Source organism: Cercospora beticola, chromosome 1 (genome assembly GCF_033473495.1).
Source record: "Cercospora beticola chromosome 1, complete sequence".
NCBI lineage: Eukaryota > Fungi > Ascomycota > Dothideomycetes > Mycosphaerellales > Mycosphaerellaceae > Cercospora > Cercospora beticola.
This window is the reverse complement of record NC_088935.1, coordinates 2,099,818-2,126,531: the sequence shown is the minus strand read 5'-3', so window position 1 is coordinate 2,126,531 and position 26,714 is coordinate 2,099,818. Positions and strand designations below refer to the sequence as shown.

The following is a 26,714-nucleotide window of genomic DNA, read 5'->3' as shown; positions in this document are numbered from 1 at the left end:
ATTTTATTTTCTATAGCGCTATCTCTACTAATATTTCTACTAAACGCGCTACTAGTATAGTATCTATATATTCGTACGCTATCTCGTTATCTAATTCTAAATTATTAACTATCTCTTTATTAGTACTAGTAGTACTATTACTAGTAAGTTATACTACTTTAGAGTTACTAATATAGTTATAGATATCGTTTAGGTCTATTATATAGTTATAATTAGGCGTATTAACGACCTCTATAGAGTTAGAAAGTATATAAGAAGATACTTAGAATATACCGAATAGCGAGAATACTAGTAGTATTATAGTAATAACTACTTTCTATAGTAATAATAATTTATACTAGATACTACTTAAGATATAATAACGATAAGATAGACCTCGAACACGATCTAATTAGCTGTAAACCCCTGCGAAAGGATCCACCGGAAGGTCCTTTCCGCGGATTAAGGTCTACGCTAATTCGCGTTGAAAAATCAGCCCGTAAGCAAAGGGATGGCAGGGTCGAAGAAGAAGCAGTCACATCGCGTCCCTGCAGAGATCGCGTACCTGCAGCGGGCCCAAGCGCCCGGATCTGACCTCATCGATTTCGAACTCTCCTTGACCACAAAGCGCCTTCGTCGACCACGCTCTACACCTCACTCCAATATTCGTGACTGGCAGACTGTCCGTTCGGACTCTCTTCGGTTGCTGTCTCGCACGTCGCACCTTGGGGCTCATAAAGTGGCTTGTCAGCTCCTACGCCATCGAGCTTTATTGCCACTGCTATATAGGCCAACATCGTTTCGATCCTTGCCTTTCAATTTCATTCAGACCCGCGCCATCAAAGGCGCAATGGCCAGAGCAACTCGTGCTTCCGCGGCTAAGGCGAAGAGTGGAGCAGAGCCACAACAGCTCTCCAGTCCACCGACCACTCCAGTCGCTGCGAAGGCAAGAAAAGCGCAATCTTCGTCCAAAAAGGCTGGCAATGCCTCAGTCAAAGTTAAAGACGAACCAATCACTCCATCAAATACTTCCAAAAAGAGGTCGAGGAGGTCTATCAAGCAAGAGAATGTTGACGACGATGAGTTGCCACACAATCTTGGCACCACTCTTCCGACACCTGACCAGGAAGAGCATAATGGCAAAGCACCACCAAAGAAGCGCACTCGTCGATCTGAGCCAGTGAAGGAAGAGCCGCCCGTCGGACTTGAAACGACAGAAGAACCAAGCTCTGCGAAGAAGACCCCAAAGAAAGCCAAACTGGCTCTGAATCACGGCGTTTCGCCCTTCCCCGACTATGCGCGTCCAACAAGGGAGGAATGCGAAGAGGTTGTGCGTATCCTGGAGAAGAAGCATGGCAAAGTTACTGTGCCCAAGGCCATCCCACCACCCTCGTTGGACGTCGCCGGATGTGGAGAAGTGCCATCAGTCTTGGATGCACTCATCAGGACCCGTTTGAGTGCCAATACGACAAACAGCAATTCCAGTACTGCGTTCAGGGGACTCGTCAATCGGTTTGGCACGCTGAAAGAGGGCATTGGTAAAGGCAGTGTAGATTGGAATGCGGTCCGCCTGGCTCCGCAACAAGAAGTATTCAAGGCAATCGAACGTGGAGGCCTGGCTAATGTCAAGTCCAAAGACATCAAGAACATCCTGCAGATGGTGTATGAAGAGAACCAAGAGAGGAAAGCTGCATTAGCTAAATCGAGCGAGGATGTAGCAGGCGCTCAGAATGAAACGGAGGGCGAAAAGCAAGAGGAGATCGACAAGGCTGAGCAGGAGATCATCTCACTTGATCATCTGCACGCAATGAGCACAAACGATGCCATCGATAAGATGATCACCTACCCTGGAATCGGCGCCAAGACGGCTTCATGTGTTGCGCTGTTCTGCTTGCAACGCCCGTCCTTCGCGGTGGACACTCACGTCTTTCGCCTGGTGCAGTATCTGGGCTGGGTACCAAAGTCGACCAAGAAAGGACAACCGAAAGTGGACAGAAACACCACATACTCTCATTGCGACGCAAGGATTCCGGACGAATACAAGTACAAGCTGCACTACTTGCTGATCAAGCATGGGAAAACATGCCCTCGATGTCGAGCGGCGACTGGACAATCGAGTGAAGGCTGGAATGAGGGTTGTCCGATTGAGCATCTTGTCAAGAGACACGGAGACAAGAAAGGTGGCGTATCCGTGGCCGCAATGAAGAAGGCGATGCAAGATGCCGACGAGGACGAAATGTCTGGATATGATGCGCCAGAAAGCCCTGAGGGTCAGCCAGAGAGCCCTGAGCTGAGTGATCACCCCTCGGACGTGGAGTGATCAGCAAGTGACACCAAAAGCTGGTGAGGCATTCTTGAGTAAGAGTAACGATGAACGTACTTTGGGAGACAGAGCTCCGCAGAGAGGCTGAGATTGCATGGTTGCATTCGGAGGCTTCCATTTCTGAGAGTCGTCCAGGAACACGTCTCGACCCATCGGCACGCTGGATGGCTTGGAAAGATCATCTAATGCCAAAGCCTGCTGAGATACATGGAGCCCATATCTGATGAATCCTTGCAGGTTTTGCTGCTCAGAATTATCCTCAATGTTTCTTGTGGGGATACGGAACTGCAGAAACTGAAGACTTCGTTGTTAGCGACTGGAAAGGAATCACAAAAATTGTCTGGGAGAGTTCCATTCGTTCATCTGCACGGACCTTGTGAGCCACGCACAAGCCTCGTTCAGCGGCGAATCCTTGTCTCGAGGCGCAGGCAGACGTCATCCCTGTGGCTCCGCGGCATCATCGTCGTGAGACCAGAAGTCGCGCCGCGGACATTCAGCCTTACAAGGAGTGTCGCTAGGTCGTGCAATGCTGGTATAATAGCACATCGCAGGTCCAAGTCTGCTGCAAATTCTGGTCTTGTGGTTATTTCATCTTGTACAGCCCTGATCCATACCATACACACAGGCCAACACTCGTACATACACGTATTGACTATTTATTGTCGCAAGTTAGTCGTCACTTCCATCCCAGCATGTCGTATAGAGACTGATGAGTTATTTTGCAGGCATTCAATATGGCGAAAAGTTCCAGCAGCGACGTTCTTCTCTACTTCCTCGCCATTTTTGTTCCTCCGGTGCCAGTATTCATCAAGAAAGCATGCGGCGCCGATCTACTCATCAACATTGCACTTTGCGTATTGGGCTGGATTCCAGGTGAGCGCTGCAGGAGCATCCACATGCTGCAAATTGCAATAACTAACTTATGTCATCAGGTGTAATTCATGCGTGGTGGGTGATCTCAAGGACCGAGAGGCTAGTGGTACATTGAGGTGGTGAGGAGCACAGGCAATGATTCGATACATTGCGATTATGTGGTTGTGGGTGCTCAATTTGCTTACGATATCCAACTGGTTGCGCGCGCGAGACTTCCTGGCGTTGAGAATATAACTTTCTGCATGCAGCTTATGCGACGACACATTCGCGATTGCTCCTAGCTTCCTTTTCACCTTGCAACATGTGACCACGTCACTTTCATATTCACAGACATGTGCAAATCACAACTGCGACAACTTCTTCGACAAACTCTCCAGCAAACTCTTCGACAAACCTTTCGACGAACGCGCAATGGTTGCAAAGTTTGGTTCGATTGATGAAAGCTTTCGCCACTTGAAGGAGCTCCTCAAGAACAGTCCGGCGACCATTCGAACGAGCGGTAATGCTGTTTGCATACTCTTCAACGATCTTTCCCGAACGCTCGATACATCGCTTCCTTCCTCAAGACACATGTAAAACCGTACTTCCACAACTTTAGACTCGACAATCTCCTCGAAGCCATCATCAAACTCATAAAAGACAATCCGGGCACAGCAACGAAGACGTTCATCGCCGCCTTCCCCATTCTATTTCCGAGATTATCCTGGGCGTTGGTGCTGGGCATAGTCGGTCTGAGTACTCATGGTCCCACTGTGGGTAAGTAGGCGAGAAGACTTTCAGTATTGGAAAGGGTGAATCATTGATGGTCTCCGACAGGTGGGCTATTTGTGAAACTAGAGAATGCCATCAGTACGCCGCTGCCTATGAAGATGATCCAGAGCGCGGCCTTGGGCGCTGGAAGAGGACAAGCCGCCATGAAGTGTATAATGCGAAGTGTGTCAGTCCTGGGCAAAGCCGTTGTCTTGGGAATGCGCGCAACGAATGACACGGTCGGGAATTGTTGAGATATACAGGCCGAAACGTCTGGGAGCAGGACGTAAGCTTTCCAGACATGATGAAGACGATCGCTCCATGGCATCTGTTTCTCTCACGCCGAGCCTGTAGCCAACAGCTTGCCCCAGTTGGTTGCAGAGAGAAGCTATCGGCGACGGTTCGATGGATCGCGCTACGAACTGATTTATGATGAATGATGAAGAAGGAACTCACAAAAATGCCACCACCTGTATCGCTACGCTAATGCTACTGTCGAGCATAAAATCTTAGGGGACCACGAAACGCCACGCTATTTACAATCTCTCTTTGCGGCATCATTCATCAGCCATGTCACATTCAAAACCGCAACGCTCTCGTGATATCATCCGGGTATTTCGAAGGCCAGCAAGTACGCGCAGGCGAAGAACAATAATCCAAGAAGGTAAAGTAGCCAACCAGATACCTTTCCTCGGCGGATTCATACAACCTCGACGTAATTGCTTGGGAAGATGCCCTCCCGGTTTCCAATTCGTCCAGTCCACCAATCGGCTTCGTTCTCAGTTCGCTTCACGATGTCGATTACATCGCCTTTCTTGAAGCCCAGATCGCCCGGCTGATCAGCTTCGAATGTGAACTTGGCAATAGCTTGTCCGGGGGACGCTGATGCTAGTTTACTGCCAAATGCAGGCTTTGGCGCTGAGGGACGACCAGGTGCCGGTCCTTTGCGGTCACTGTAGACGTATTCGGACTGATCGCCAATTGTGGATGATCGACTTCGAGATCCCATGGTGTCAAATGTCTCGTTCGGATTGGCACGGCCGTAGGTTGTCTGTTGGTCCGACCAAGTCGATGCGCGATTCGGTCCACCGAATTCGTTTTGTCGGAAGTCACCAGTCCTCTGTGTCGGAATCCCGGCGTTGTAGCCGTCGCCAGTCCGCCCTTGCCAGACCACGTCCTCATGGCTGTCATCGTAAACCGGTACATCGTTGTACATGGCATCGTCTCTGAATGTACCTCCTACGCCCGCAAAGACCCTCGAGTTCAGCACTCTTGTAAGTGGCTCCGCTTGTGGAGGCACAGGCACGTTACCACCCAGCAGCTCCCTCGCAGTCAACTTGCGTCCATACATCTTTTCATTTGCATCTCTTCGCTCGATCAACACCGAGCCTTCCAAACTCACACCCGCAAAGAGACCTTTCGTCTTGCTGTATGCGAAGATGCCACTGACACTCTTCAAGCTCGCGGCTCCAGCAGCTTCAGCGTTGCGCCCGACCGGTCCGGCAGCGATACTGACGTTGCCTCCCAATGTCAAGGAGCCCACTTGCGAGAAGGTCTTGACAGCACTCGCATCGTTGAGGATGAAGACGAAATCCGTCAATTCGAATCCAATCTGTCCACCAAAGCCGCCTCCGACTGTTCCAATGGCGCTCGGTGCTGACCATGTACCATCTGCAAGACGCGCTACCACAACACCCGATCCAAACCGCCCGGAGCCGAGGAAGCCGGCCTTGAAGACTGTGATGATGGCGAGGCCCTTGGCGTTGGCGAGAATGGAGGGCGGAATGACCTTGTCAGGTCCAAACGCTTGTCGCGGATCGATGAAGGATGCGAGGATACGTCCGCATTTTTTGCATTCGCCTGTTGTCGATCTGTTAGCAGCTGACGGAGAGGATGGCGGGGTGGTGTGGCTACGCACTTCGCATCGACGACGGCAGCGGGTTGTTGAGGAAGGGCGGCATGGTGGGCGATGAGGCGGGGGATGGCGAGGGTGAGGGGAAAGAGAGGTCGGCGGTGGGTAGTGAGTGGTGGATTATTAAGTGAGATGCCACTCCAGGCAGCGTTCGTCGAAGTCGTCGAAGCGCAGCTTCCAAGACTGTGTGGCTGAGGCTGCACGTCCCCTACCACCACCGGACAGCAAACAGAACCTACGGTTTCGGACTTTGGAAACGACATTATCCGCCACAGGAACTCGAAATTTCTACGCTCCTCGTATCTGCGCCTTGTTGAGTTTAGCTGAGGCACTCGTCTTGAGAATCGTGGCAGACGTAGGATCAAGGTCACGACGATAGATCATAAAGTGTGCATTGGCCCCTGCTCGACCGACCGGCCGACTGTTTCCCGTCGCGTCACCTGCCGACTTGTCCTGCGAACCACACACGATACCAACGCGAACACCCGCCGACGACCGCGTCTCCGTCTCCGCACGCTCCTCCGCAACACCTCCGCCAGCGACGCCAACTCAACCACCACCGCTCGGCATCCGCCATGTCCGAAGCCTACGAGCGCGAAAGGTAACCGCCTCATCTGACCGCTTACATGCCTACTCTCACTCACATCCTCTCTTCCAGGCAGAACAATGACTCCCTAAACTCCCTCTCCGCCAAAGTCTCCGCCTTGCGCTCCGTCACCATCGACATCTACGACAATGCCCGCGACCAGCATGTCATCGACAGCACGTCCGAAACCTTTTCCACCATGGCAGGGTCCCTCAAAGGGTCTAGTAAACGCCTCATCACAATGGCGCAGTCGGGGAATAAGGTTGCAGTGCTGAAGCTGGCTGGCATACTCATAGCCGCGGTGGTGCTACTGTATTGGATATACCATCTCATCTTTTGAGAGAGCAGTGCAGTGTTGTCACTTCAGGAAGTTTGCGACTTTAGCGAAGGCGTTAGGGCAGTTTTATGTGCATACAGCGACCATAGGAGACGGCAGTTCTCTTTGATATGATCACAATAAAGGCATGAAATAGGGGCATGATCTGTTGCTTTTATTCGTTATCAAACCAGGGGCCGCATCTCATGATGGATCGTGGTCTATCTACCCCCACACGTTGCCGAACAGGTCATCGGTATTGTTCACATTGCCTCCACTCGTTTTGGCTGGTCCTGGAGATGTGGCGACTGGACTGGCGTGTGACCACCCTCCGAATTCCTCGTCTTGCTGGACGGAGAATCCGCCAGCGCTCGTGGACGTGTTTGCAGGCTTAGCGGGCTCGGGATCGCCCCAACCAGAATCGAACGCACTCGTCGTCACAGCAGGGGCTGGAGTAGACTTGAAGGCGGGAGTCGAAACAGTAGCTGGTGCTGGGGCAGTCTTGGCCGGCTCTGGATCTGGCGTTGCCCATGCGTCATTTGAATCCCAGACATTCGAGCCGGCGAATGTAGGCACTGCAGAAGTTTGAGCGGGCTTTGGCGCTGGTGCCGGGGCGGAGCTTTGTTGAGAGAGATTGAAAGCTGAGAAGTTGGCAGCCTGTATCGGAGGAGGCTTGTTCACTGGCGCTGGCTTCGGAGCGGGAGCAGGAGCGGGAGTGCTCATGTCGAATAAGTCGCCCATGCTGCTGGTCGTCACCGGTGGGCTTTTCGTGGTCGCTGCTGGGGCTGCTGATGAGAAATCACCAAAATCTGCGCCGAAACTGTTGCTAGGCTGTCTGGTCGTGATGGCAGGTTGAGCAGGTGGCGAAGCCAGGGGAGATGACTGCTTCAGAGGTGGCGAAGGCTTCATGTCGAAAAAGCTGCCACCGCTGAGGGTCGATGTCTTCTGCGCGGACGCTTGCCTAGAATGCCCGGTTGGCGCGGAGAAGTTCGAGAAAGGTGCAGGTTTCGCTTGCGCTGGCGGGCCGGAGAAAGAGAGCGAGCCAAACGCATCGTCAAGACCGCCGAGTACTTGGGCGTTTGACTGGGATGAGGGCGACGCCAAAGGTGAGGATAATGCGTTGGCGGCGGGTTGTGCTGGTGGAGCTGCAGGCTTTGATGCGTATAACGATAGAATTGACTGCTTCAGATCCGATCTGCCAACTCCACCTGCGCTTGGACCAGTGCTGGAAGGGCGGGCGGGTGGTGCAGATTGAGTGCCTCCAAAAAAGTCCAGCCCAAGCAAGCTCTCGCCAGGTTTAGTTTGCTTGGGTGCTGCCGCAGGTGCTTTTGGAGGTCCAGGTCTGCTGATTGACGGCTCCGTTGTACTTGGTCGTGCAGGTTGTGCTGCCGGTTCGTTCATATCTCCAAACAAATCCATCTGGGGCTGCGGCGCCGATGGGCCTGGTACCGCTCTTGACGCCTGTCCATTTCGAATGCTCGCACTCCTCTCACGCTCCTTCACCTGCTGCTGTACCACATTCAGGGGCACATCGTCGTCCACGCCTCCATCGTCCAGGGTGCTCGGATCTGGGATGGGCCCGTCCATCACCCATCGCTTGCTGTCGTACTTTGTGCGTATGAAATTCTCAATCTTGGCCTCGTTAGGCACATGCCCTTCCGCCAATTTGTGCTCCCAATATTTGTTCGCTCGTCCGTTTCCCCATTTGAGCATGCTGGCCATCTGCTCATCTGTCCACGAGTCCAAATCCACGGACTTCACCCTCGAGATGTGAGTTCCCATGCCGCGGTGAATGCCCGAGCACCGGATGCAAATGAATATTCCAAGATTCCAACTCGCCCATCGCGGATGCTTGTTGCGTTTGCAGTCCGCGCAACTCTTGTTAGATTCCAACTTGACCAACTGCTTCAACGTGGCTCGATTCTGTTCGGCCTTGTCTGGCCCCGCGGTTCTACGAGACATAACGGCGGCCTCGTTTCCAACACGATTCTCGTTCCTGCAGAGGTGGTTTATCGCGGCTTGCGTCTGGGCCAGAGAGGGTCGGCGTTATCAATTAGCGGTAGAGAGTGAGTTGGGGTTTGTGACTGCCTCCTAAGAAAGCGGACGTGGGTATGTCAATTGGGTTCCCGATTGGGCAGCAATCTGGCTTTCGGTTCTGGGACCCACAATTCACCTTTTGGCACGTGCATCTAACTAGGCCTCACAATTGCAGCATTGCGCTTCACCACTCTCGTCAAACGGTCAAAGCATAGGCGATTGTGGGCACATACCACGCGCCATTGTCTCTGATACTGCCTGTAAGGCGCATTCACGCTGCATCATCCGACGAGGGAGCAGAGTCTCACCGTCAGCTTCAGAGAAAGAGATGCGTTCAAACTACGGTTGGGCTCCTTCTCCCTTTCTCTTCGGTCATGGCTCATTAGCAGATATCTTCCACTATCTGCCTACGTTCTCCACTGTTCCTGCTGCTATCGTGCTGCCCTCAGCTCTGAGCACTATGCGATCGCCAGGCTCCAGCGGCGCACCGCTGTTCAAAGCAATTCGTACCAGAGCTCTCTGGCCGGCCTTGATGATTCTCGGCTTCTTCTTCACCATCTCGTCCTTGGCGTTGACCACGCTAAACAGCTGGCTGATCTTGCCCGGAACGTGAAGCCGTCCGACGTGCACATCTACCTCCTGCGGCAACAGAGCACCGATGGCCTGAACCCGGGCGATCACGTTCTTCACAACGGAAATGGGCTTGGTCGCATTGCAAGCAACGTCGCCACTCCGCAGGTGCTGAGCCTCAATGTCCGCCAGATGGAGTGTGACAATGTTCCCTGCCACAGCCCAGTCTTTGGCAGCTCCCACCAAGTCGATACCCTTGACAGTGGCGTTCTCTCCGCTAGGCTGAATTGTCATGGACTCGCCAACCTGCACATTGCCTTTTCGTATCCGACCAGATATAGAAAGAGGATTCTGTATGCCACCTCGAAACACATTCGCAATTTGCAAGCGCAGTGGACGCGAGACACTTTCCGGCAGTGTACCTGATGGGACTGATTGCTCGAGTTGTTGTAGTAGTGTCGGATGCTTGTTCATGACCCAACCTGCTTCCGATTTGGCCTCCGGTGCCTTGACCACATTTTCGCCACTTAGTCCACTGCAGGGCACAATCGCAATGTCGTCCTTGGAAAAGCCAGTCTCCACCAGGAGCTTGCGAATCTCCAGGCTGATCGATTTGAACGTGGATTCGTCCCAGGGACTCGCCGTGGAGTCGAGTTTGTTGACAGCCACGACGACCTTTTGCAATCCGACGGCATGTGCAAGCAGGATATGCTCTCTCGTTTGGCCTTTCATACCGGATTCGAGCTGATTCGCATCCACAACAAGTAGCCCAATATCTGCCATGGATGCACCGCCAATCATGTTGGGCACGAAATCTCGATGGCCCGGGGCATCCAGTATGGTGAAGTCCGTGTCGTCGGTGCTGAAATGGTGCTGGGCTATGTCTACAGTGACACCTCGTTTGCGCTCTTCTGCGCCGGTGTCCATGACCCATGCCAATGCGAAAGAGGCTTTCCCCATTTCTGTAGCTTGCTTCTTGAATCTGCTGAGCATTAACACTGCTGAGAAGACTGGCGGCAAGGTGTACTCACTTGTCAATGTCCCTTTGAGCTACCGCGCCAGTATCCAGAAGCAGTCGACCCATGAGTGTACTTTTGCCGTGGTCAACGTGGCCAATGACCACAAACGCTGCGGATCTGCGTTTCGCCTGTTCCTGGATCCACAGCTTGGGCACGTCGAGCCCTTTACTTTTCGCTTTGGGCGCAGCGTCAAGCTTCATTGCTTCCGTTTTCTTTGCAAGGCCATTCGCCGTTGTCGGTGTCTGTTTCACGCTTTCTGTCGCTTCATGTATGGTCAGCTATGTTCCAGCTGAAGGTATTTATTTGTTCAATCCTTTGCTGGATTTCTGAGCCCGAAGCACAGTGTCATCGGGTGAGGGTGCTGCAAAGGGACCAAGACTATAGCCAGAGCCAAATAAATCACGAAGAGTGAGTTGCTTGGAATCATGTGCTTCGCGATCGCTCCTGGCTAATGTGTGGCCGAATGCGGTTGGGGAGCTTCGAAGGTCCGGCACATCTTCTTCTGGTTCTGGAGGTGGTGGAGTTGGCTCTCGTGGAGGGGGCGTTGGCGACCTCTTTCGGCGAATGGGATACTTCTTGGCTTCTTCTTTGGCAATAGGTCGATCGTTCTCCTTTGCCTCCTTTGGTTTGCTCAGACGATCGAGTCCGCTGATAGGATCGGTGCCTATCGTTGAGGCAGGTTGCTGTGCTGCCACCGCCGCCTTCCTACGGCGCTCTTCCGCTAGCTTTGCCAGCTTCGAAGAACCTCCAAGCAATTGTGGCTCGGGGCGCGCTGGTTGAGCAGGGACCAATTCACCAATGCTCCCAGCAGGTACATTCGTCCAAGGAACTCCTCTGAACCAGTCCACAGCTGACATTGGCGGCGTAGGCTTCGGGTCTACCACCGCCAAATCAGTGGCTGCCCAGAAATATCGTCGGAGAGCCTGCCGATGTTTGCACTTGGAGCCATGCGAGCTACGCCAGCAAGCATGACCGGTACAAGACTCCAAAGAAATATTCAACTCACCTGCGTTAGCCGCATTGGCTGCACTTGCCTCATCAAACTTGGTCTTCGGCTTTTCTTTCTTCCCCTCCTGCTGCTTGGGCTGTTGCGGTGTCCTCGAGTTCTTCAAGTATGCCACACTCTTGCCCACGTCCCAATAGTAATGCCATAACGCATCTTCAATCTGCTTCGTAGTCACTGTGATAGCCGCCTCTTCCAGTTCTGCTCTCACTACAGGAGTGAGAGTCGCAAAGTTCTCTTTGTCCTCTGCGGTGAATTCGTCCTGCTCCCCCGCATATTCGTCCTCGTCGGAGTACAGATCATCTTCGTCATAGCCGACGTTCTTGACGCGTTGCATTTCGATGTGCCAGTCAACACGCGGTCGTTGTATTGCAAGCTCGACTGTCGAGCTCGTCCGGTTGTGTAGGGTTCAGACAAACGTGCAAGCTCATGAGTCGAAGGTCGAAGTTAAGGTACTGCCGTCACAAGCTCCACTCTGAAGTGGGTCCGAAGGTGAACAAGCACTGCACTTGGGGCAAGAGCTGACACTTGCACTGATCGACAACAGCAGTGTCGTTTCACGACTCCGACCTCACGTCTGCTGCAAACTCGAACGTTGGGCTGTTTCGATGTTCATGCCCACATGTGAGCTCGTGGTATACCATCAGTGCACTGAAAACCGCCACCGTTCCTTCCTGCAACTGCTACGCCGAACCGCCCCCATGCACAAAGAAGCTCCGCTGGGCGGAGAAGAAACACTACTGTTCCAGAGCAGTCGCTAGGAGGCAGAGCTTTGCCCAAAGAGATGGCAGCTTCCTAGCTCACGAGGTTGGCTACAGGCACGCCTCTGCCAGAGACATGCTCGCTGAAACCGGGCAAGCAGCGTGGTAGTGGCGCAGGAAGCTGTCCGAGACAGGACCACACATGCCTTCAGCCAACGGCTTCTGAGAAAATGAATGAAGTCCGCAGTGTTCAAAGAAGTTTGTTCTCACCAAGCTAAATCTATCTATCCAAGAAGGGTAATCGAAAGAAATCCACACGAAGTGTCGAAAAAAAGGGGGTATATCTTCGTTCGGTCAGTCATCATCGCTTCCTAGGGTATAGGCTCGTCCATGCGCATCCGTCGACGCCAAGAGAGGCGACGACGGAAAGCTTTCCTCCCATTCGCAAGACCTCCCAGCTGAAGAACATCAACAGTGAAGCGCGCTTCCATCATGCATAAGTCGTAAGAACGGTCAACATCGACAAACATCTCCTCCTCTCCTCTGCTCCTAAGAATGGCGCGAGCGCGCAAGCACGCCGCGATGCAAGAAACGATACCAAGTGGCATCCCGTTGTGACCAGTCTGCTTAGATGAAGAGCAGACCAACCACACCAGCGGCAAGTGCGACGCCCATGGAACATACTTGAAGTCCGCTGGCGCCGCCTTGCGATGCTTCGACTCCGGTCGTCGGAGCAGCGCCAGGATGCACATTGGTGCCGTTGCCGTAGCTTGGGATTGTCGCTGATGCCACCAGAGTCGTTGGTCCACCAGTAGTGGGGTAGGCGGTCAGTGATCCGTTTCGGGTTGCGGTCACGGTGGTTGCGACACGGTAGACGGTCATGGTCGTGTAGTAAGTCGTCACCGCCGAGGTGGTGGCTTCACCGGCGCCGTAGCCCTGAGGTTGCTCGGCCGCGACGGCACCTTGGAGCAGCGCAGCGGCTGCGATAGCGCTCGCGGAGAGATCGAAGAAGCGCATGATGACGGCGATTGGAATGGGTCGATCCGATCAGTTGGGGGTCGAATTGGATGCGCGATGACGCTGAGCTCAGGAATGCTGGGACGACAATTGTTTGTTGTCGCGGATGTTGCGAAGAGATGGTCGATATTGGACGATGACGGAAGAGCGGGCGATCGAGGGTCGATGGTTGATGCTCTGAGAGACGTGTCGTCGTCAAGACGATGGCTGGGACTGTCTCGGGGGTTTGACGCCTGGTCTGTCTGTCGATGAAGCTGCTAGAGAGCGTGGGTGGCACGTCGTCTAGACGTGCGTCGATGAACGAGTGCGGTTGTTGGAGCAGAGCGTCCAATGTGAGTGGCCGGAGCCGGTGGTAGTGAGCGTGGTGGTCTGACGGTGTCGCGAGCGCAGAGAGAGGAAGCGAAGGCGCGAGCGCGACGGGCATCAATAGACTTCTATATTGGCGGGACCTGCAATTTGTTTCACGCGCTAAGCAGCCCGGCCCATCGCCATGGTCTTCCCAACTCAATCACACTTTAGCTCATGCCGTCCGTGCGCCTGTCCAAACAAAACGAGATTACCCACAAAATTCACTTCGTGCCACGAACGAGCGCGCGTGGATTCTGCTGATTGCGAGCGCTGCAGAGAATTCTGTGCATTTTCTTCGCCAACTATTGGCATGGCGCATACTCAACAGCAGCACGTCGTATTCTGCGAGCGCGCGCGCGCATCGAGCTGCCACGTCGAGCGCCGCATCGGCACATGCTGTGCGGCCCTGGCATTAGCGCCGGTGTCGAAACCTGGCAACACACGAGCACCACCAACGAGTCATCAACGACCACCGCCCACGCGAGGTGTTCCTCAGTGGGGTCACGTGTGCGACTTCTCTCCGAGCAGGCATGTCTCTGTTCTGCGCTGGGCCTGAGCGTGGGCCGTTGGCAGCGTGAAGAAGACCCACGGGCCCTTCTCCACCTCCGCACGCCCATGACCGCAAGGCAATGCTCGCGCCCTCCCGACCCAACATGCCAACTGCTCGAGGTCTGCAAAAGCAAGGCAGCCATGCCTCACCGCGCAGTCTCGACCCCCGACTCGCCCTCCTGATTTCTGGTTGCCTCGAGCCCAGCAGAGGCGCGAACCTCCAGAGCCTCTTCCGGCCTATCACCTCTGTTGTTTCTTGCTCATTTCTCGCCCGCACAACACTCGTCGTGCGACCCATGTCCGTTGCTCGGAGCCACGGGAATCACTCCGTCTAGCGCAGCCAATGCCGTCACTGTGGCCGTTAACTAGTGATTGTCCACGCTTCTTCTGGACTGAACCATCATGTCATTGCAGGACCTGCCGTACCACTGCCACTTCCAATGGATCATGCGATGCGCGAAGCAAGGCACGCAGCATTGTCAGGCCACGTTACCTCTGCCGGAAGTGAGTGAAGACCACGCGCGGTGGAGTTGTGCAACAATTCATTTCGGCTTCATGTCTAGCGCTGTGATGTCTCCAGTCCGGCTGGAGAACATAGATTGCCGTCTCGGTGATTGTGCCACAACTCGTTGATAGGCCGGGGCACAGACTGCGCACCTGCGATGCAACTTCACCTGTGACAGCCTGCACAATGCGCCGAATCGAGTTGACCGCTGTTCTCAGTGCGTGTGTAGATGGCCGCCGTCCGAGTTCTCACAGTTTCAAGCTCACGAGCATTCAGATCACCGGCTGGAGTGTATCCTGCAAACACAACTTCGACATTTCCCATGCGATCTCATGCATCTCAGAGGTCATATCTTCATAATTCAACACCTTCTATATACAATCGTTGCCAATAATACCACCAAAGTAATACTGCAATGATCAACCCGCAAGGCCCCCATCCAATGCTAATGCACAAGTCCTTTCACCCCAAACGCCACGCTGAAATCGCAGACAACAGAACTCAGCACCAATCATATATGCAAAGCTCTCCAGTATCCAACCAATCGTACTTGTATCAGAAATCGTTCCACAGCTCCTGTGCGACTCTCGCAATATCCGCATTTGACATTCCATTAGGTGCCTCATCCCTGCTCGGTATCTCCCTCGTCTTGGGAGGTCCTCCTGCGAAACTCACACCTCTCCTCGACTGATGCCTTTCGCTCCCTCCGCCAGTTCCGCCAGTTCCGCCGACAAGCACCTGGCTCTGTCCGCCTCTCTTCAATGCTCCATCTCCCTTGGGAGGGCTTGCTGATTTACTCAGACCGCCTCCCCTCTGCGCGCTCGGTAGGCTGACTGCGCTCTTGGAGATCGATAGGCCCGTTGAAGATCTATTCGGACCTGAAGCAGATGGAGGACGGTTGAGCCGACTGCCTTTACAGCCCCGCAATCTTGAGATGGCTTCACCAACAGGATCGCGGAACTTTTGCACAACACGCAGCTCGGTATTAACAGCCCTGAATCGTCCCTGGAATATTTGCGGTCCCATGTTCAGTCCGGATCCGCTGTGCAGTTCAGCGCCACTCATAAAGGACTTGAGACTCTCGTTTCTGCGGTCATACACGTGGCCTGGGAGAACCGGTTTCGCACCTCCTAGACCTTCAGCGCGAGATTCAAGGTCGGCTAATGCCTTCTCCTGCAGCAAACGTAACTCTGTTCGCGAGCGGCCCATTCCTTGCGCGGGCGTCGTGTAGCCAGACGAGCCCGACACCGTAGAGCCAGGACTGGTGGGGCCGACCTGAAACCCACTTCTGTCTCGAGGGATGCCATGATGCTCCTCGGGGGTGTGGAAGCCGCTACCTTGTTTTGGTGTATTCAGTGCTGTATTGGCGCCGCTGCCCATCGAGGGATGAGATGCAGAAGGCATGAATCGGGAAACCAATTCGGCATCTTCCCTTTCTGCATCAGTCATACTATCGCCTACGAGATTCGACCTTGAGGAACGAAGAGAGGGAGCGGGAGAAGTGGTGCTGCTGTGATTGCTATCCAGCGCACTCACGTTAGACACCACTGCTGGCGAAGGCAATTGTTGTTGGCTGGCCACACGCTTTGCGGCAGGGTTGGCATATTCCTTTCTCGCTTGATGCGCTTGCTCTCTGACTTCTGGCAGCGAGGGCGCAGTCGCGTGAGTCTCGAGTTGCGCGTCCCCACGGGCAGTTTGTTGCTGATAGATCGGCGGCGCGAAAGAGTGTTGAGGTGCCTGAGGCTTGGCCAATTCAGGATCCTTACGAGGCTCGTGCATTGCATCCCGAGTTGAATTCTTCGCAGGTGAAGCTGACCTCTGATCCGCGTAGTCATGGACCGATGTGCTTGGAGCAACAGGAGCTGCTTGCTGCTGCTGCTTCTCCTCCCTTGGCGTCTGCTGTGGCCGAGTCATTGACTCGGCAGGCTGTTGAAGTGATATTCGTGGAGCAGTCTGAGGAGTTTGTCGTTCATCGGCGGCCGCTGGCGTGGGTGGTGCTCTCATCGTCGCCATTGTCATGGGACTCGTTCCTTCTTCCTCACTCGAGTCTTCACTCTCGCTAGCCTCCTGTCTCGTCTCCATTTCCGCCCTCTTTCTCTGCATTCCCTCGCTCACTTTCGCCGCTAGAAGATCGCTGGGCGTGACAGCCGTAGTATTCCTTTCCTTCCCAGTGAAATTCATGCTGGTACGCCGCGAATTGTTGGCTGTATTTTGCCTCGTGCTGTGCGGGCTTGCGCTCGCTGACTCTTCAGTCCACTCATCCTCCTGCAGCCCACTGCCCTCCATGTCGAGCTGTCTGACCCCAACATCATCATCGTCGTCGTAGTCTCCACTCTCGTCACTTCCCACAGCAAAGCCAACCTTCTTGGATGCGTTCGCCTTTGATCCGGAGCCTTTTCTTTCCGGGTTCGAGCCCTTTCTCTCCTGGTTTGAGCCCTTCCTCTCCTGACCTGAGCCCTTTCTTTCTTGCAGCGCGCGATACTCAGCAGGCGTTATTTCCGCACTCTTGGGCCGCTTGCTTCGCCCCTTCAAACCGGGGCTCATGGGCGCTCGCGTCGCATGTGCTCCCAGCCCCGACAGGTTCCTGCTGCTACCTCCATGACCTCCGCCCAGCCTCGTGAGCTGCCCATGGCTCAGATTCTTCTTCAGCTTCACTTGGCTCTGACTCTGCGTGCGCGGCAATTGATACGCAGTCATGTTCCGTTTCATCGGCGGCCGGCTCTGTTCGTCCAGACTCCCGGGCAACCGGATCTCAGTGTCTCCTTCGTGCGATCGTTGCCGCGTGTGTCGCCGGGAATCATCAAAGGCGACGTGATGCCCTCCGCCCAGGGGCGGTTTGCTCATCTTGGCCAGGTTCCTTGCGCTGCTGTGGTTGCGCGGGAGCACGACTTTGGCGCCATGATGCCGCGGCTTGACGCGCGCGGGATGGTGCTGCAGGTGCTGCTCGCTGGCCGTGGGACTGGCGAAGCCGTGGCGGCTGCTCGTCTGCGAGTTCTGCGAGCTCTGTCGCTTCATCAACGGTGGACGGGCTGCATTGCCGCCACTTGACGCGGTGCCGGGCGAGGTCGGTGTGGCCTTGGATTGGTGATGGTGGTGGTGGTGAGCCCCGGGCGCCGCCAGTGGTGGCTGCGGGGAGGGCGAGGGCATGACGGAGGTGCGCGCCTTGTCGCGCTCGTGCTCAATCCAGCAGTCAATGCATGAGACAGGCACGCATTGTCTGGAGGTGGATGTGCAGAGAGTGGAGCCCCGCTGTTGCTCTGGCTTCGCTGCACTTCTGTGGTTCGCCTCACCGCGCTGAATCATTCACGCAACCAGACATCCCCGGCTACTGTGCAATGCGACTTCATGCCGCGGTCACGCACGCACGCTTGCACGACTTGTCACTGCATGTGGTACAATGCCATTGTCGGATAAACTCGGCGTGAGCCTTGTGTTACCGTGTTATCTATCAAGTCTATTCTGTAGACCTTGCATATGAAGAAGCATCGCCATTTTATCTCTCACGCCGCATGCCATGTCTAAGCTATACATCGGAACATAGTGCCGGGGCCGACGCCTTTCTCCAGGAAGATAGGACCTTCTCTGCGCGTGAGCGTGGCCTCGGGCACAATGGTACTGCAGAGGGCCATTTGAGACACCACTACTTTTTGCCATCGACCTTGGTTGCTTGGGTAGTGCCTTTTGCGTTGCCTTCACCCCCAGGCTTCTTGCCCCTTCCGCGTGCACCGCCTCGCCCTCGTCCTCTACGAGAACCCTTCGCTGGTCCCGCGCTGTCCTGTTGCGCCGCTTGTTGTACGCGAGCACTCTCTTTGTCCCACCACTCCTGGAACTCCTGCTCTGCTTGGATATCTTGCAAGTCTCGCTTTGCCACAGCTTCCCGGATGATCTCCTTTTCGATCTGCTGTTGAGCAACTATTTCCGACATGCTCAAGCCCAGATCCACCTCCACCATAGGCTGGTGACGAATCGATTGGGGTATAGGTCTACTGCTCGATGGCTGCGATACTGGCAGAGTCTGCACTTTGCCTTGATTGGTCCCCTGCGGTCCGCTGACCAGTGACACTTGCTTACTGTCTGACACGCTCCTCTGCTGTACTACACGCGGTCCGATGGCTTGCTTGGCATGCTTGGGATTGGCCACTGTCTGCCTCATGGTCATCTGCGGTGTGCTGTTCGAACGTGAATTGGGTGACCCGCTTGGAGTCGATGTCTCACTCTCCATGACATTCTTCAGCGTGGGTCGCTTTTGTGAGGATATTGTCTGCCACGAAAATGGCTTAGCTGGTTCCCCTTGGGCTTGGTTCGCCGGCGAGACCGACACCGCTCCTTGGAGCTGCGCTTGTTGCATGCGCTTTCGCTCCTTCTGACTCATCTTTGGCGCTGGTAGGCTGAAAGGTGCTGGCACGTTCTGCGGCGGACTGGCTGCGGAAGCAAGGCCTTGGGTGAGATTGGAGGTACGATCCGAAGTTGACGTCTGCTGTAGGATATCTTTCATGTCCACCTTGCTGGACAAGGCTGCGAGCGACCATGGTTTGCCTGCATTGGCACCAAGCAGTGGTGATTTGGGTGTCCTCGGAGTAATGGCGCCAGGAGTAGTAGAGTGCGGTGCAAGTTTAGGTGAAGGTACTGCTTTGCCGCGAGAGTCGAACCACGTTTCATCGGGGGGCGTGTTCTGAAATGTGGCATCAAGGCCTCGAGGACTCATCATTGGTCTGATGACGGGGGATAGGCGTGCCGATGCTTGGTCTTGGTCCTCGTCCATGTCAAACATCATGTCCTTGGTGGATGCCTTCGCTTTGAGCGAAGGCACTTCACGCACTGACTCGGGTTTCGCGACCTGAGATGACCGTCGTCTAGCCCTGTGATGCGCTGGAGAGTTGCTGGAAGCATCGTTAAAAACCCCAGGGCTAAGCACGTCGTTGAACTTCGCTCGTAGTGCTACAGCATCAATTTTCCTGCGCCTATTCCGATCAATTGCTTCTGCCAGTGCAGGATGACGATCGTGAAGCAGCTGCTCAGCTCGACCACTTTTGGCGAAGGGCATGCAAGCAAGTTGATTGGCTCTTACGACTTCGTCCAGCTCTTCCAATAGATCAGGATCGAGCTCGTTGAGGTAGTGACCTTGCAGCATGGCTTCCAGATTAAGGCACAAGTATTCCAAACCAGCATCCAGAAATTCGCGGACAGCACTAGGTGCCATGGCGTTCAGAAGCCCACAAACGTTTCGCACGTTGACATATTGTCCAGCTACGGACTGCGCAACCTGACTGAGCCGGTCCAACATCAACTCGTTGGCACAACTGAGGACATCAGTTACCGTATCGAGGAAATCGTCGGTATCTGTGCTGACAATGTCGTCAAAGAGCTCCACTCCAGCCTCGCAATATATGTGTCTCAATACCATGGCAAAGGTCTTCGCGCTGACATGCTTGAGATCGACTTTGACATGGTCGCCGTCAGCTCGCCCAGCAATCCAAGCCCCGCGGGACCGTCCCATGAACAATCCCTCGAAGAATGGACACCGCGCGCAAACCAGCGCGCTGTGCAGCTTGATCTCCTCGTCATCTTCTAGTTCAACGACAATATCTGCATCATAGAAGAAAGCCGGATCAGCGTAGGCAAGCTCCAGATCCATATTGAGGCACGGATGCGGGGAAACCATCTGGCGCACCGCAGGCTCCAAAGCTCGCATCTCTAACTTATGTGAAATCTTCATCAGCTCGGCACGAACCTCTTTATAAGAATAAGCCATTTTTGGTGCCGCCTTTGTGAAATTCCAGAACGGGACTACATCGTCGGTGTACAGATACATTGCCAGATCCACGATAGTGAGCAGGTCTACACCTTGGAAAGTGAGTACTAGTTGTCCGTGTTCGTTTATTTCGGACTGACACAGATCGGGGATAGTGAAGGTACTTGCTTCACACAAGTCCCGAAAGCCTCGTCTTAACACTCGACTCCGCGCAGTGAGCATAAACCGATGTACTGGAATCTGGACATCTGAGGTTGTTGTTGCTATGCATGCGTTAAAACTGTGATCCGAAGTGGCCGAAGCATTTGCGAAGTACGCTCGGAGATCAGCGTCAATGTCGGCACTACCAAGGATAGCCTTTTTGACAGCGGCGAGGCGGTCGTGTTTCTTGGGGCCTTGCCAGAATCGTGGACGTGTATCATCGTCATCACTTCGCCTGTCGTTGTCACCGAAGTCTCCAAATGACATGAGAGGGAATACGTGTTTCCACAACGACGGATCCTCAATCACAATCTGTTTTCGAAGCACGTCACAATCGTACCGAAGCGCAGAATATGCACCGCTTCCGGAGGCGCGAACCGCCAAAACGCGAGTGAGACCAGGAATCCGGGAGAACTTGTAGTCTTTCGGGCGATACTCTGAAGCGGCGGTGACCGTGGAATCCTTAATCTTCGCGCGTCGAGTGCGTTTCCATACACTACCCTCATCTGTGCTGAGGATGACAGAGCCATCTGCATCGAGGCCGACATCTCTCGCAGCCATATTGCTCTTCTTCGGAGACCAGATACGCTGGGGTTGGCTGATTGCGCTTCGGATCTTCGCAGGATTAGTGGTAGAAACACTCGATCTATCATCAGCTCGCTGACTGATGGACACAGTGAAGATCTCTCCTCGGCTGCTGAGAGCGCAAATGGTATCTCCTTCGGCAGTGATCTTGATGACTCTGTTGGGTGCAGTGTCATACGTGGTCACCAGGAAACTCTGCTTCAGAAAGTAGTTCGTGAACCCATCCAATGGAAACTGGATCTTCGCGTAGCCATAATTTGCAAACACCCAAACATCATGGTTGTCCAGGAGACACACTGTTGCTCGATCGATCGCCGCGACTGCTGATATGGGCGAAGAAAAGAGCGATGCCGCGACCTTTCGAGGCGTTGTCTGGAATTCCAAAGAGCGTGCATCGGAATCCACGATGCCAAGCTGACCTTCATTTTTGCCGAATGTGAACAGTGAAGTGGAAGTGTGGGCAACAGAATGGAAGCGTGAAGCAGCAATGCCCTGTACTGTTTCCCTTTTCAGCGACCCAAAAATCTGGCGTGGGACCGTAGAGATGGGATCTTCGTCTCCAGAGGTCTTCGGCAGGCTAAAGCCGAGCTGTCCGTAGGCATTGTTGCCCCACGAATAGATCTCTCCCGCCTCGTCCAAAGCAAGAGAATGATTGAGTCCAAGAGCAACAGTGGCGACATGTTTGCCCGTCAAGGCCCCGCCCTCGACGCAAACGTAGGTGAAGCGCGTACGTTCATCTCCAGTGCCTAGGCGGCCACCCTGCCCATGGCCGCACATGTACAGGTTGGAGATCGGATCACTCGTCAAAACTGCGCTGTGCAGCTTCGACATGAAGACGTCTTGAATAACCAGAGGGCGGGATCGAATTACCCATGGCATGTCTTCGATCCACATGCCACGAATATCGATCGCCTCGCGTTGATATGTCGGGTCATGCATTGCCCATTTCAGGTCATGCTGCTTCAAATACTCGGAGTAGAAGCGCCGTAAAAGGTGCTCCGGTCGGCGCAGAGTAACACGTTCGGGAAATGCTCGATCATCTTGGTCTCCCAGACCCAGGTTGTTATTGCTTCCGGAGCCGAACGAGAACAATTGATCGCCGCCGATCTCTGTAGATTGGATCCTTGAGGAGGTGGACTCGTCCTCTCCATCCGGACCTGGTATGTCTTCCTCACTTGCATCCGAAGCAGAACGACGACGTCCGGTCGCCTCAGGTCGCAACGTCCGGTCTTTGATTGTAGCAGCATACAAATCAAGGGGGCCAAGACCCTCTCTATCCTTCACTTTCAGCAGCTGATTGACCTGCTTCGAGGCAAAGATGTTGCCGCTATCGCGTTCGAGAATCAAGCGAGCAATGGTGACATTGCCGAAGTAGAAGGCACGATGCAGAGCTGTCCATCCATTCTCCAGATCCTGAACATACAGATCGATAAGCGGGTGATCGATCAAGGCAGTTGCGAATGCCACCGCATTCTCCGTTGTGCAGGAAGCAACGTGATGCAGCAATGTCATGCCCTGGTTGTCCCGTCCATTGATATCAGCTTTGCTGAGGACAACTGCGCCAACAGCAGGTGTTCTGGGTGTGTGTGATTTCCGACTTCTCGCCAACGTGCTCGGCGATGAAGCATAATCTGGGCTGCCTATGGTGGCAGAACTTCCATGCGATGGCCCACCGCGTGACACATGTACCGATCGGGCATTTTGCGCCGCGGCCTCGAGACACCTTTCGAAGGCATCGATCGAGTCGTCGTAGAAGGCTTGCCACAGGAGGCTGCTCATAGGCTGCAGAGGCGTGGCCTTGGGTGACAGATCCTTGGAGCTTCGTGGCACCTCGCTGTACACTTGCGCGTGCACGGCTTGTTTAAAGGTGCGGGCGAAGCACGGATCTGCACTCCGGGGGCGGAGCGGAGGATAACCGTGTGTGATTTACTACTCTTGCTTCCCGATGATATGGTGGTCGTCGCGTGCGAAGATATCTGGTCGTGGTCGCTCGTGCGGAATGGAAGGCGTGCGGTCGCGCGTTATCGGCAGTGTGGTGGCGACTGGGGTCGGGCTTGCAATTGTTCTGGTCAAGCCAACACTCGGCGGGCTGATGCGGTTCAGGGCTCACGAGAATCGCTGATACGCGTAGTTTCTGGCAGCAGTGGAGGCGATTGTGGTGCGGGAAACGTGTTTGTGCGTGGTTGCAAGTTAATGAGTCGTTGGTCTGACTGTGAATCGAGACGTCAGTGCCCCTCATCAACCCTAGCTGCATAAACACGTCCGCCAACCAATCAAACGATGAACGTGCCTGTATCAGCATGTGTGAGTAGTCTTACCACTATCCCGGTCGTCGTCAGATGATGTGCATCGAACGGGTATGTAGAAGAAGTCACTCTCAGCGCCTCTGCGGCGCAATCACTCATCTCAACCAAGCCGATGTGCGGAGTAGCTTCTGGTTTTTCGGAGTCAGTCATGCTTAGGGGAAACGGTTCGTTTAGAACGCATATGCCATCGATATAGCATCAGGTCATAGATAATCATGTGAAATTAGTCAATTGCCGCAGCTGAGCGCACTAGCTACTTCCTAGTAGCGATGCCAAATGGTCAACGCGGGGAGTCTATCCTACACACTCCCATAAAACGCAACCTGCAAGGTCGAAAAATCAAGTCCGCCTGCCGAAGAACGCCGCATCATGCATGAACTGTGCGTAAACAACCATCTTTGAACGTAATTCCGGCCCGCCGTTTAGTGGTCGATGTTATCTTGCGGGAAGATGAACGGCTCCTCGTCCTCTTCTTCTTCCTCCTCATTAATTTTTGGGCTATCCGAGCCAGACAGTCCTCCCGAGGCGCCAGTGACCTCCTCTGCAATGCTGTGCGTACTCAGTCTGCTCCTAACAAACGGTGCATGCGCCCCAGCAATGGCACGGGAAGGACTGGAACTTGTCGAAAGGCCAGGGACATTGCTCAGTCGTCTGCTTGGCGGAGTGCCACTTTGATGCAGCAACGAACTAGCGCTCATCGCCTCATCCAGCTTCTCCTGTTGACCAACCCTTCCAGAGTATTTGGAGAGGTTAATTGTATTCCCACGAGATTCGGGCCTTGAAAGTGGCAGATCTTTGGCATCGGACAGCTGCTTGATAAAAGAAGCAATGTCGTTGTCGTCTGACTGCTGGCCACTTCCAGAAGAGCCGGGGGTGCCCTCCATCAGCTGGCCCGAGCGATCTTTGGATGAGCTGCTTCCTCGTCCCGAGCTGGCATTACTCTCCGCCGCCTTATTACTGCTTTGAGAGGTGAAGCGCTTATTGCGGTTAGCAAAACTGCTGCTGTACCTGTGGACAGGTGCTGGCTTCGGTGAAGATGAGCCGGAAGATGCAATAGCGGTCTCGCTCGGGATCGGCGGCGCTCGAAGTGCCTGCTGAGGGAGCGTGTTCAAAGATACACGCTTTTCCGATGCTGAAGTGCCCAGTTTCCTCGAAATGGAATAACTGTCCGATCGTCCAAGAGACGTGCTGGGTGATGGCTTTGGTGATGAGGCGAGCGACCCGGCCTTGAATGGCGGGTTGTTGACCAGACTCAATGGAGTTCCTCTTCCAGACTCTCCTCCTCTGCTGCTGCCTGGCCGATCTGTATCGTCGTCCATGTCGTCTAGCACTCGTTGCTTGAGCTCTGTCACTGGCGAAGCACGTTTCTCCGCTGCATGAAATGTGCCAAGGCTCCCATAGGCACCAATGCGAGTCCTTTGGTTGCTGGTAGCTCCAGCAAGACTGCTATATTGCACTCGAGACTGACCACTGCGCGGGCCAGGCAGCGATCTGCCTTGCACGACGACCGGTTGGCGTCCTTCGTCTAGGCCCATGAAGCGCGAGCTCAGCAAAGCCTCCGAATCAGCTACATTCAAGTCGCAGCTCGTCCGGTACTCCACAGATACCGATAAGGGACCAGTCCGGCACAAAAGAGGAGGGATCTTGTATCTCCGTATTGGAGTTGTAGCATTCTGTTCTGTGGGACACAGGGGAGTATACAGAGGATCTGACAGTGCTTGCGGAACATCGTGTCCTTCTCTAATGCGGAACCTCAGTCTCAGTGCCTGGTGGGCGCCGGGTTGTCTGGTTAGCTTCCGATGCAGTTTCCACGCTGGAAGGCAGCGAGATGCGGTGTATAGCGACCTGAAGAGGACGACACCCTTCTTGTACACGTTTGGCAGAGCGTCGTTCAGCTCCGATGAAGAGTAGTCGTCTGCATCGCCAAGCTCAATGGTCCAGCGCTCAAGCACCACCTCAATCAAGCGTCCGCCGTTGCGATTCTGGCGCGGGCTGGAATCGGCTGACGAGCTCAACGCGTCAGAGACATCCCAGCGTTTCCCAGCATCGTCAACTACGACCAAAGCTTGACTGTGCGAGAGATGAGAGGTGTCGGCATATACCTCGATGACTAGTGGTCCAGGACGTCTCTCGGAGAGGTCTGGCCGCCTCCATGGGTAAAGATCATCGATCAGTACGTCTGTCTCGTCAAGAACGAGGTTGAACTTCTGAAATGTTAGCAAAGTTTGATCTCTTCCGACTCCGTGCTAATACGTCGTTCGCCGAAAAGGGCGAATTTCGCGAGGGCTGTGCAGTACAACAAGGCAGACACGAATTCATGAAGGCGATCCAGCAGCTTAGTGCACCAATGCGCTGCCGTTGCGATAGACTCACCCATCTATTCTGCTTCAACTCGCCAGCTTTGTTCATTACTTGGGGCAGGTTCGCCCGTGCAGAGCATATTGTCAACGCTGCTTTGGAGTGAAAGTGCTAGGCCAGCTGATCAGCACCAGATGTGTTGTTCTCGCGTGTCCCTCCTACCTGTATTATCTGATTGAGTTTGGTAGCTTCCCTATCTTGACTTCCAGTCGCAGTATCTCGATTTGAGTCCTGGTAGGCATCATTCACGGGCCGTTCTGTGTACGAGGAAAGGTCGACGCTGGATCGTGTACGTTGTGGCGGTCGATCTCTCGGGTTGTTGGTCCGTTCGGGGTTCGGGGTAGGGTTGCTCGCAGCAGAGGCGCTGCGAGGCGACAAGCGAGGCAGCTGGTGCATGACTGCGCAGTCGACGTCGAAGATCGAAGGACGGGTTACTGTCTAGAATGTATTCCGTAGCACGTTCGAAGCTGGTGGCTACGCGGAGATGGTGACTGCGAATAGGCCTGCAGCTTGCTCCATATTCACGCCAGCCTAGGGAAACTGCTAGGTGGGACCGGAGACGGCTCGCAGCGATGGACGGCGGCGTGTCGCAAATGACAGCGTCTCGTTCAAGAGGCCATGTTCACCACTGAGGCATCGACACAAAAGTACACGAGTGGCCGAGCAGCTTGTGGCACGATGGTCGCAGGCACGCGGAAAGCGCTCGGGACGCAACGAGGCTCCGCAGCAAGAGACGTGTGGCGCTAGAGACGGCGAGTGCACTGGAGTCACCGTCGTCGTCGATGGAGGTGTGAGCGAGTCTCGTGGCCGTTGAGGGCCGCCCAGAACGGAGTCACGAGCGAGCTTGACTCGATAGCTGTCAACCCGGCACGCTAAGCACTTATCAGCGGCGGGCTTCCGTGGGAGCGTTGCGATGGGTCGGCGCGCGGCTTCTGGCGATGATCACGAGCCAGATCCAGCAAAGACCAGCGGAGCAGGAGGAGGAGGGAGAGGAAGACGACGGTGCAGCGCTGTTGGGGAGAAG

The 26,714-nt window shown here is 54.5% G+C and overlaps 11 protein-coding genes across 11 annotated transcripts; 3 read left to right on the top strand and 8 right to left on the bottom strand.

The window, feature by feature from the left end:
• Positions 1-829: 829 nt before the first annotated feature.
• RHO25_000827 (uncharacterized protein) lies at positions 830-2,299 on the top strand (the record flags this gene model as incomplete). The annotated part of the gene is made up of 1 exon (XM_023593433.2): positions 830-2,299. One exon carries the CDS (start codon positions 830-832, stop codon positions 2,297-2,299), a length of 1,470 nt encoding a protein of 489 aa, XP_023459031.1.
• Positions 2,300-3,036: 737 nt separating this feature from the next.
• On the top strand, positions 3,037-3,290 carry RHO25_000826 (uncharacterized protein; the record flags this gene model as incomplete). The annotated part of the gene is made up of 2 exons (XM_023593432.2): positions 3,037-3,175; positions 3,235-3,290. The coding sequence occupies 2 exons, from the start codon at positions 3,037-3,039 to the stop codon at positions 3,288-3,290; spliced, it is 195 nt and encodes a 64-aa protein (XP_023459032.2).
• Positions 3,291-4,625: 1,335 nt separating this feature from the next.
• RHO25_000825 (uncharacterized protein) lies at positions 4,626-5,886 on the bottom strand (the record flags this gene model as incomplete). The annotated part of the gene is made up of 2 exons (XM_023593431.2): positions 4,626-5,785; positions 5,844-5,886. The coding sequence occupies 2 exons, from the start codon at positions 5,884-5,886 to the stop codon at positions 4,626-4,628; spliced, it is 1,203 nt and encodes a 400-aa protein (XP_023459029.1).
• A 526-nt stretch (positions 5,887-6,412) lies between these two features.
• RHO25_000824 (uncharacterized protein) lies at positions 6,413-6,763 on the top strand (the record flags this gene model as incomplete). Its single annotated transcript, XM_023593430.2, has 2 exons — positions 6,413-6,438; positions 6,496-6,763. The coding sequence occupies 2 exons, from the start codon at positions 6,413-6,415 to the stop codon at positions 6,761-6,763; spliced, it is 294 nt and encodes a 97-aa protein (XP_023459030.1).
• A 201-nt stretch (positions 6,764-6,964) lies between these two features.
• RHO25_000823 (uncharacterized protein) lies at positions 6,965-8,701 on the bottom strand (the record flags this gene model as incomplete). Its single annotated transcript, XM_023593429.2, has 1 exon — positions 6,965-8,701. The coding sequence occupies one exon, from the start codon at positions 8,699-8,701 to the stop codon at positions 6,965-6,967; it is 1,737 nt and encodes a 578-aa protein (XP_023460250.1).
• Positions 8,702-9,175: 474 nt separating this feature from the next.
• Positions 9,176-10,565, bottom strand: RHO25_000822 (uncharacterized protein; the record flags this gene model as incomplete). The annotated part of the gene is made up of 2 exons (XM_023593428.2): positions 9,176-10,328; positions 10,378-10,565. 2 exons carry the CDS (start codon positions 10,563-10,565, stop codon positions 9,176-9,178), a joined length of 1,341 nt encoding a protein of 446 aa, XP_023460249.2.
• A 99-nt stretch (positions 10,566-10,664) lies between these two features.
• On the bottom strand, positions 10,665-11,705 carry RHO25_000821 (uncharacterized protein; the record flags this gene model as incomplete). Its single annotated transcript, XM_065602060.1, has 2 exons — positions 10,665-11,242; positions 11,372-11,705. 2 exons carry the CDS (start codon positions 11,703-11,705, stop codon positions 10,665-10,667), a joined length of 912 nt encoding a protein of 303 aa, XP_065458132.1.
• Positions 11,706-12,696: 991 nt separating this feature from the next.
• RHO25_000820 (uncharacterized protein) lies at positions 12,697-13,086 on the bottom strand (the record flags this gene model as incomplete). Its single annotated transcript, XM_065602059.1, has 1 exon — positions 12,697-13,086. One exon carries the CDS (start codon positions 13,084-13,086, stop codon positions 12,697-12,699), a length of 390 nt encoding a protein of 129 aa, XP_065458131.1.
• A 1,957-nt stretch (positions 13,087-15,043) lies between these two features.
• On the bottom strand, positions 15,044-17,635 carry RHO25_000819 (uncharacterized protein; the record flags this gene model as incomplete). The annotated part of the gene is made up of 1 exon (XM_023593426.2): positions 15,044-17,635. The coding sequence occupies one exon, from the start codon at positions 17,633-17,635 to the stop codon at positions 15,044-15,046; it is 2,592 nt and encodes an 863-aa protein (XP_023460241.1).
• Positions 17,636-18,128: 493 nt separating this feature from the next.
• RHO25_000818 (uncharacterized protein) lies at positions 18,129-22,805 on the bottom strand (the record flags this gene model as incomplete). The annotated part of the gene is made up of 1 exon (XM_023593425.2): positions 18,129-22,805. The coding sequence occupies one exon, from the start codon at positions 22,803-22,805 to the stop codon at positions 18,129-18,131; it is 4,677 nt and encodes a 1,558-aa protein (XP_023460244.1).
• A 949-nt stretch (positions 22,806-23,754) lies between these two features.
• Positions 23,755-26,086, bottom strand: RHO25_000817 (uncharacterized protein; the record flags this gene model as incomplete). The annotated part of the gene is made up of 3 exons (XM_023593424.2): positions 23,755-25,536; positions 25,706-25,801; positions 25,853-26,086. The coding sequence occupies 3 exons, from the start codon at positions 26,084-26,086 to the stop codon at positions 23,755-23,757; spliced, it is 2,112 nt and encodes a 703-aa protein (XP_023460243.1).
• Positions 26,087-26,714: the final 628 nt, after the last annotated feature.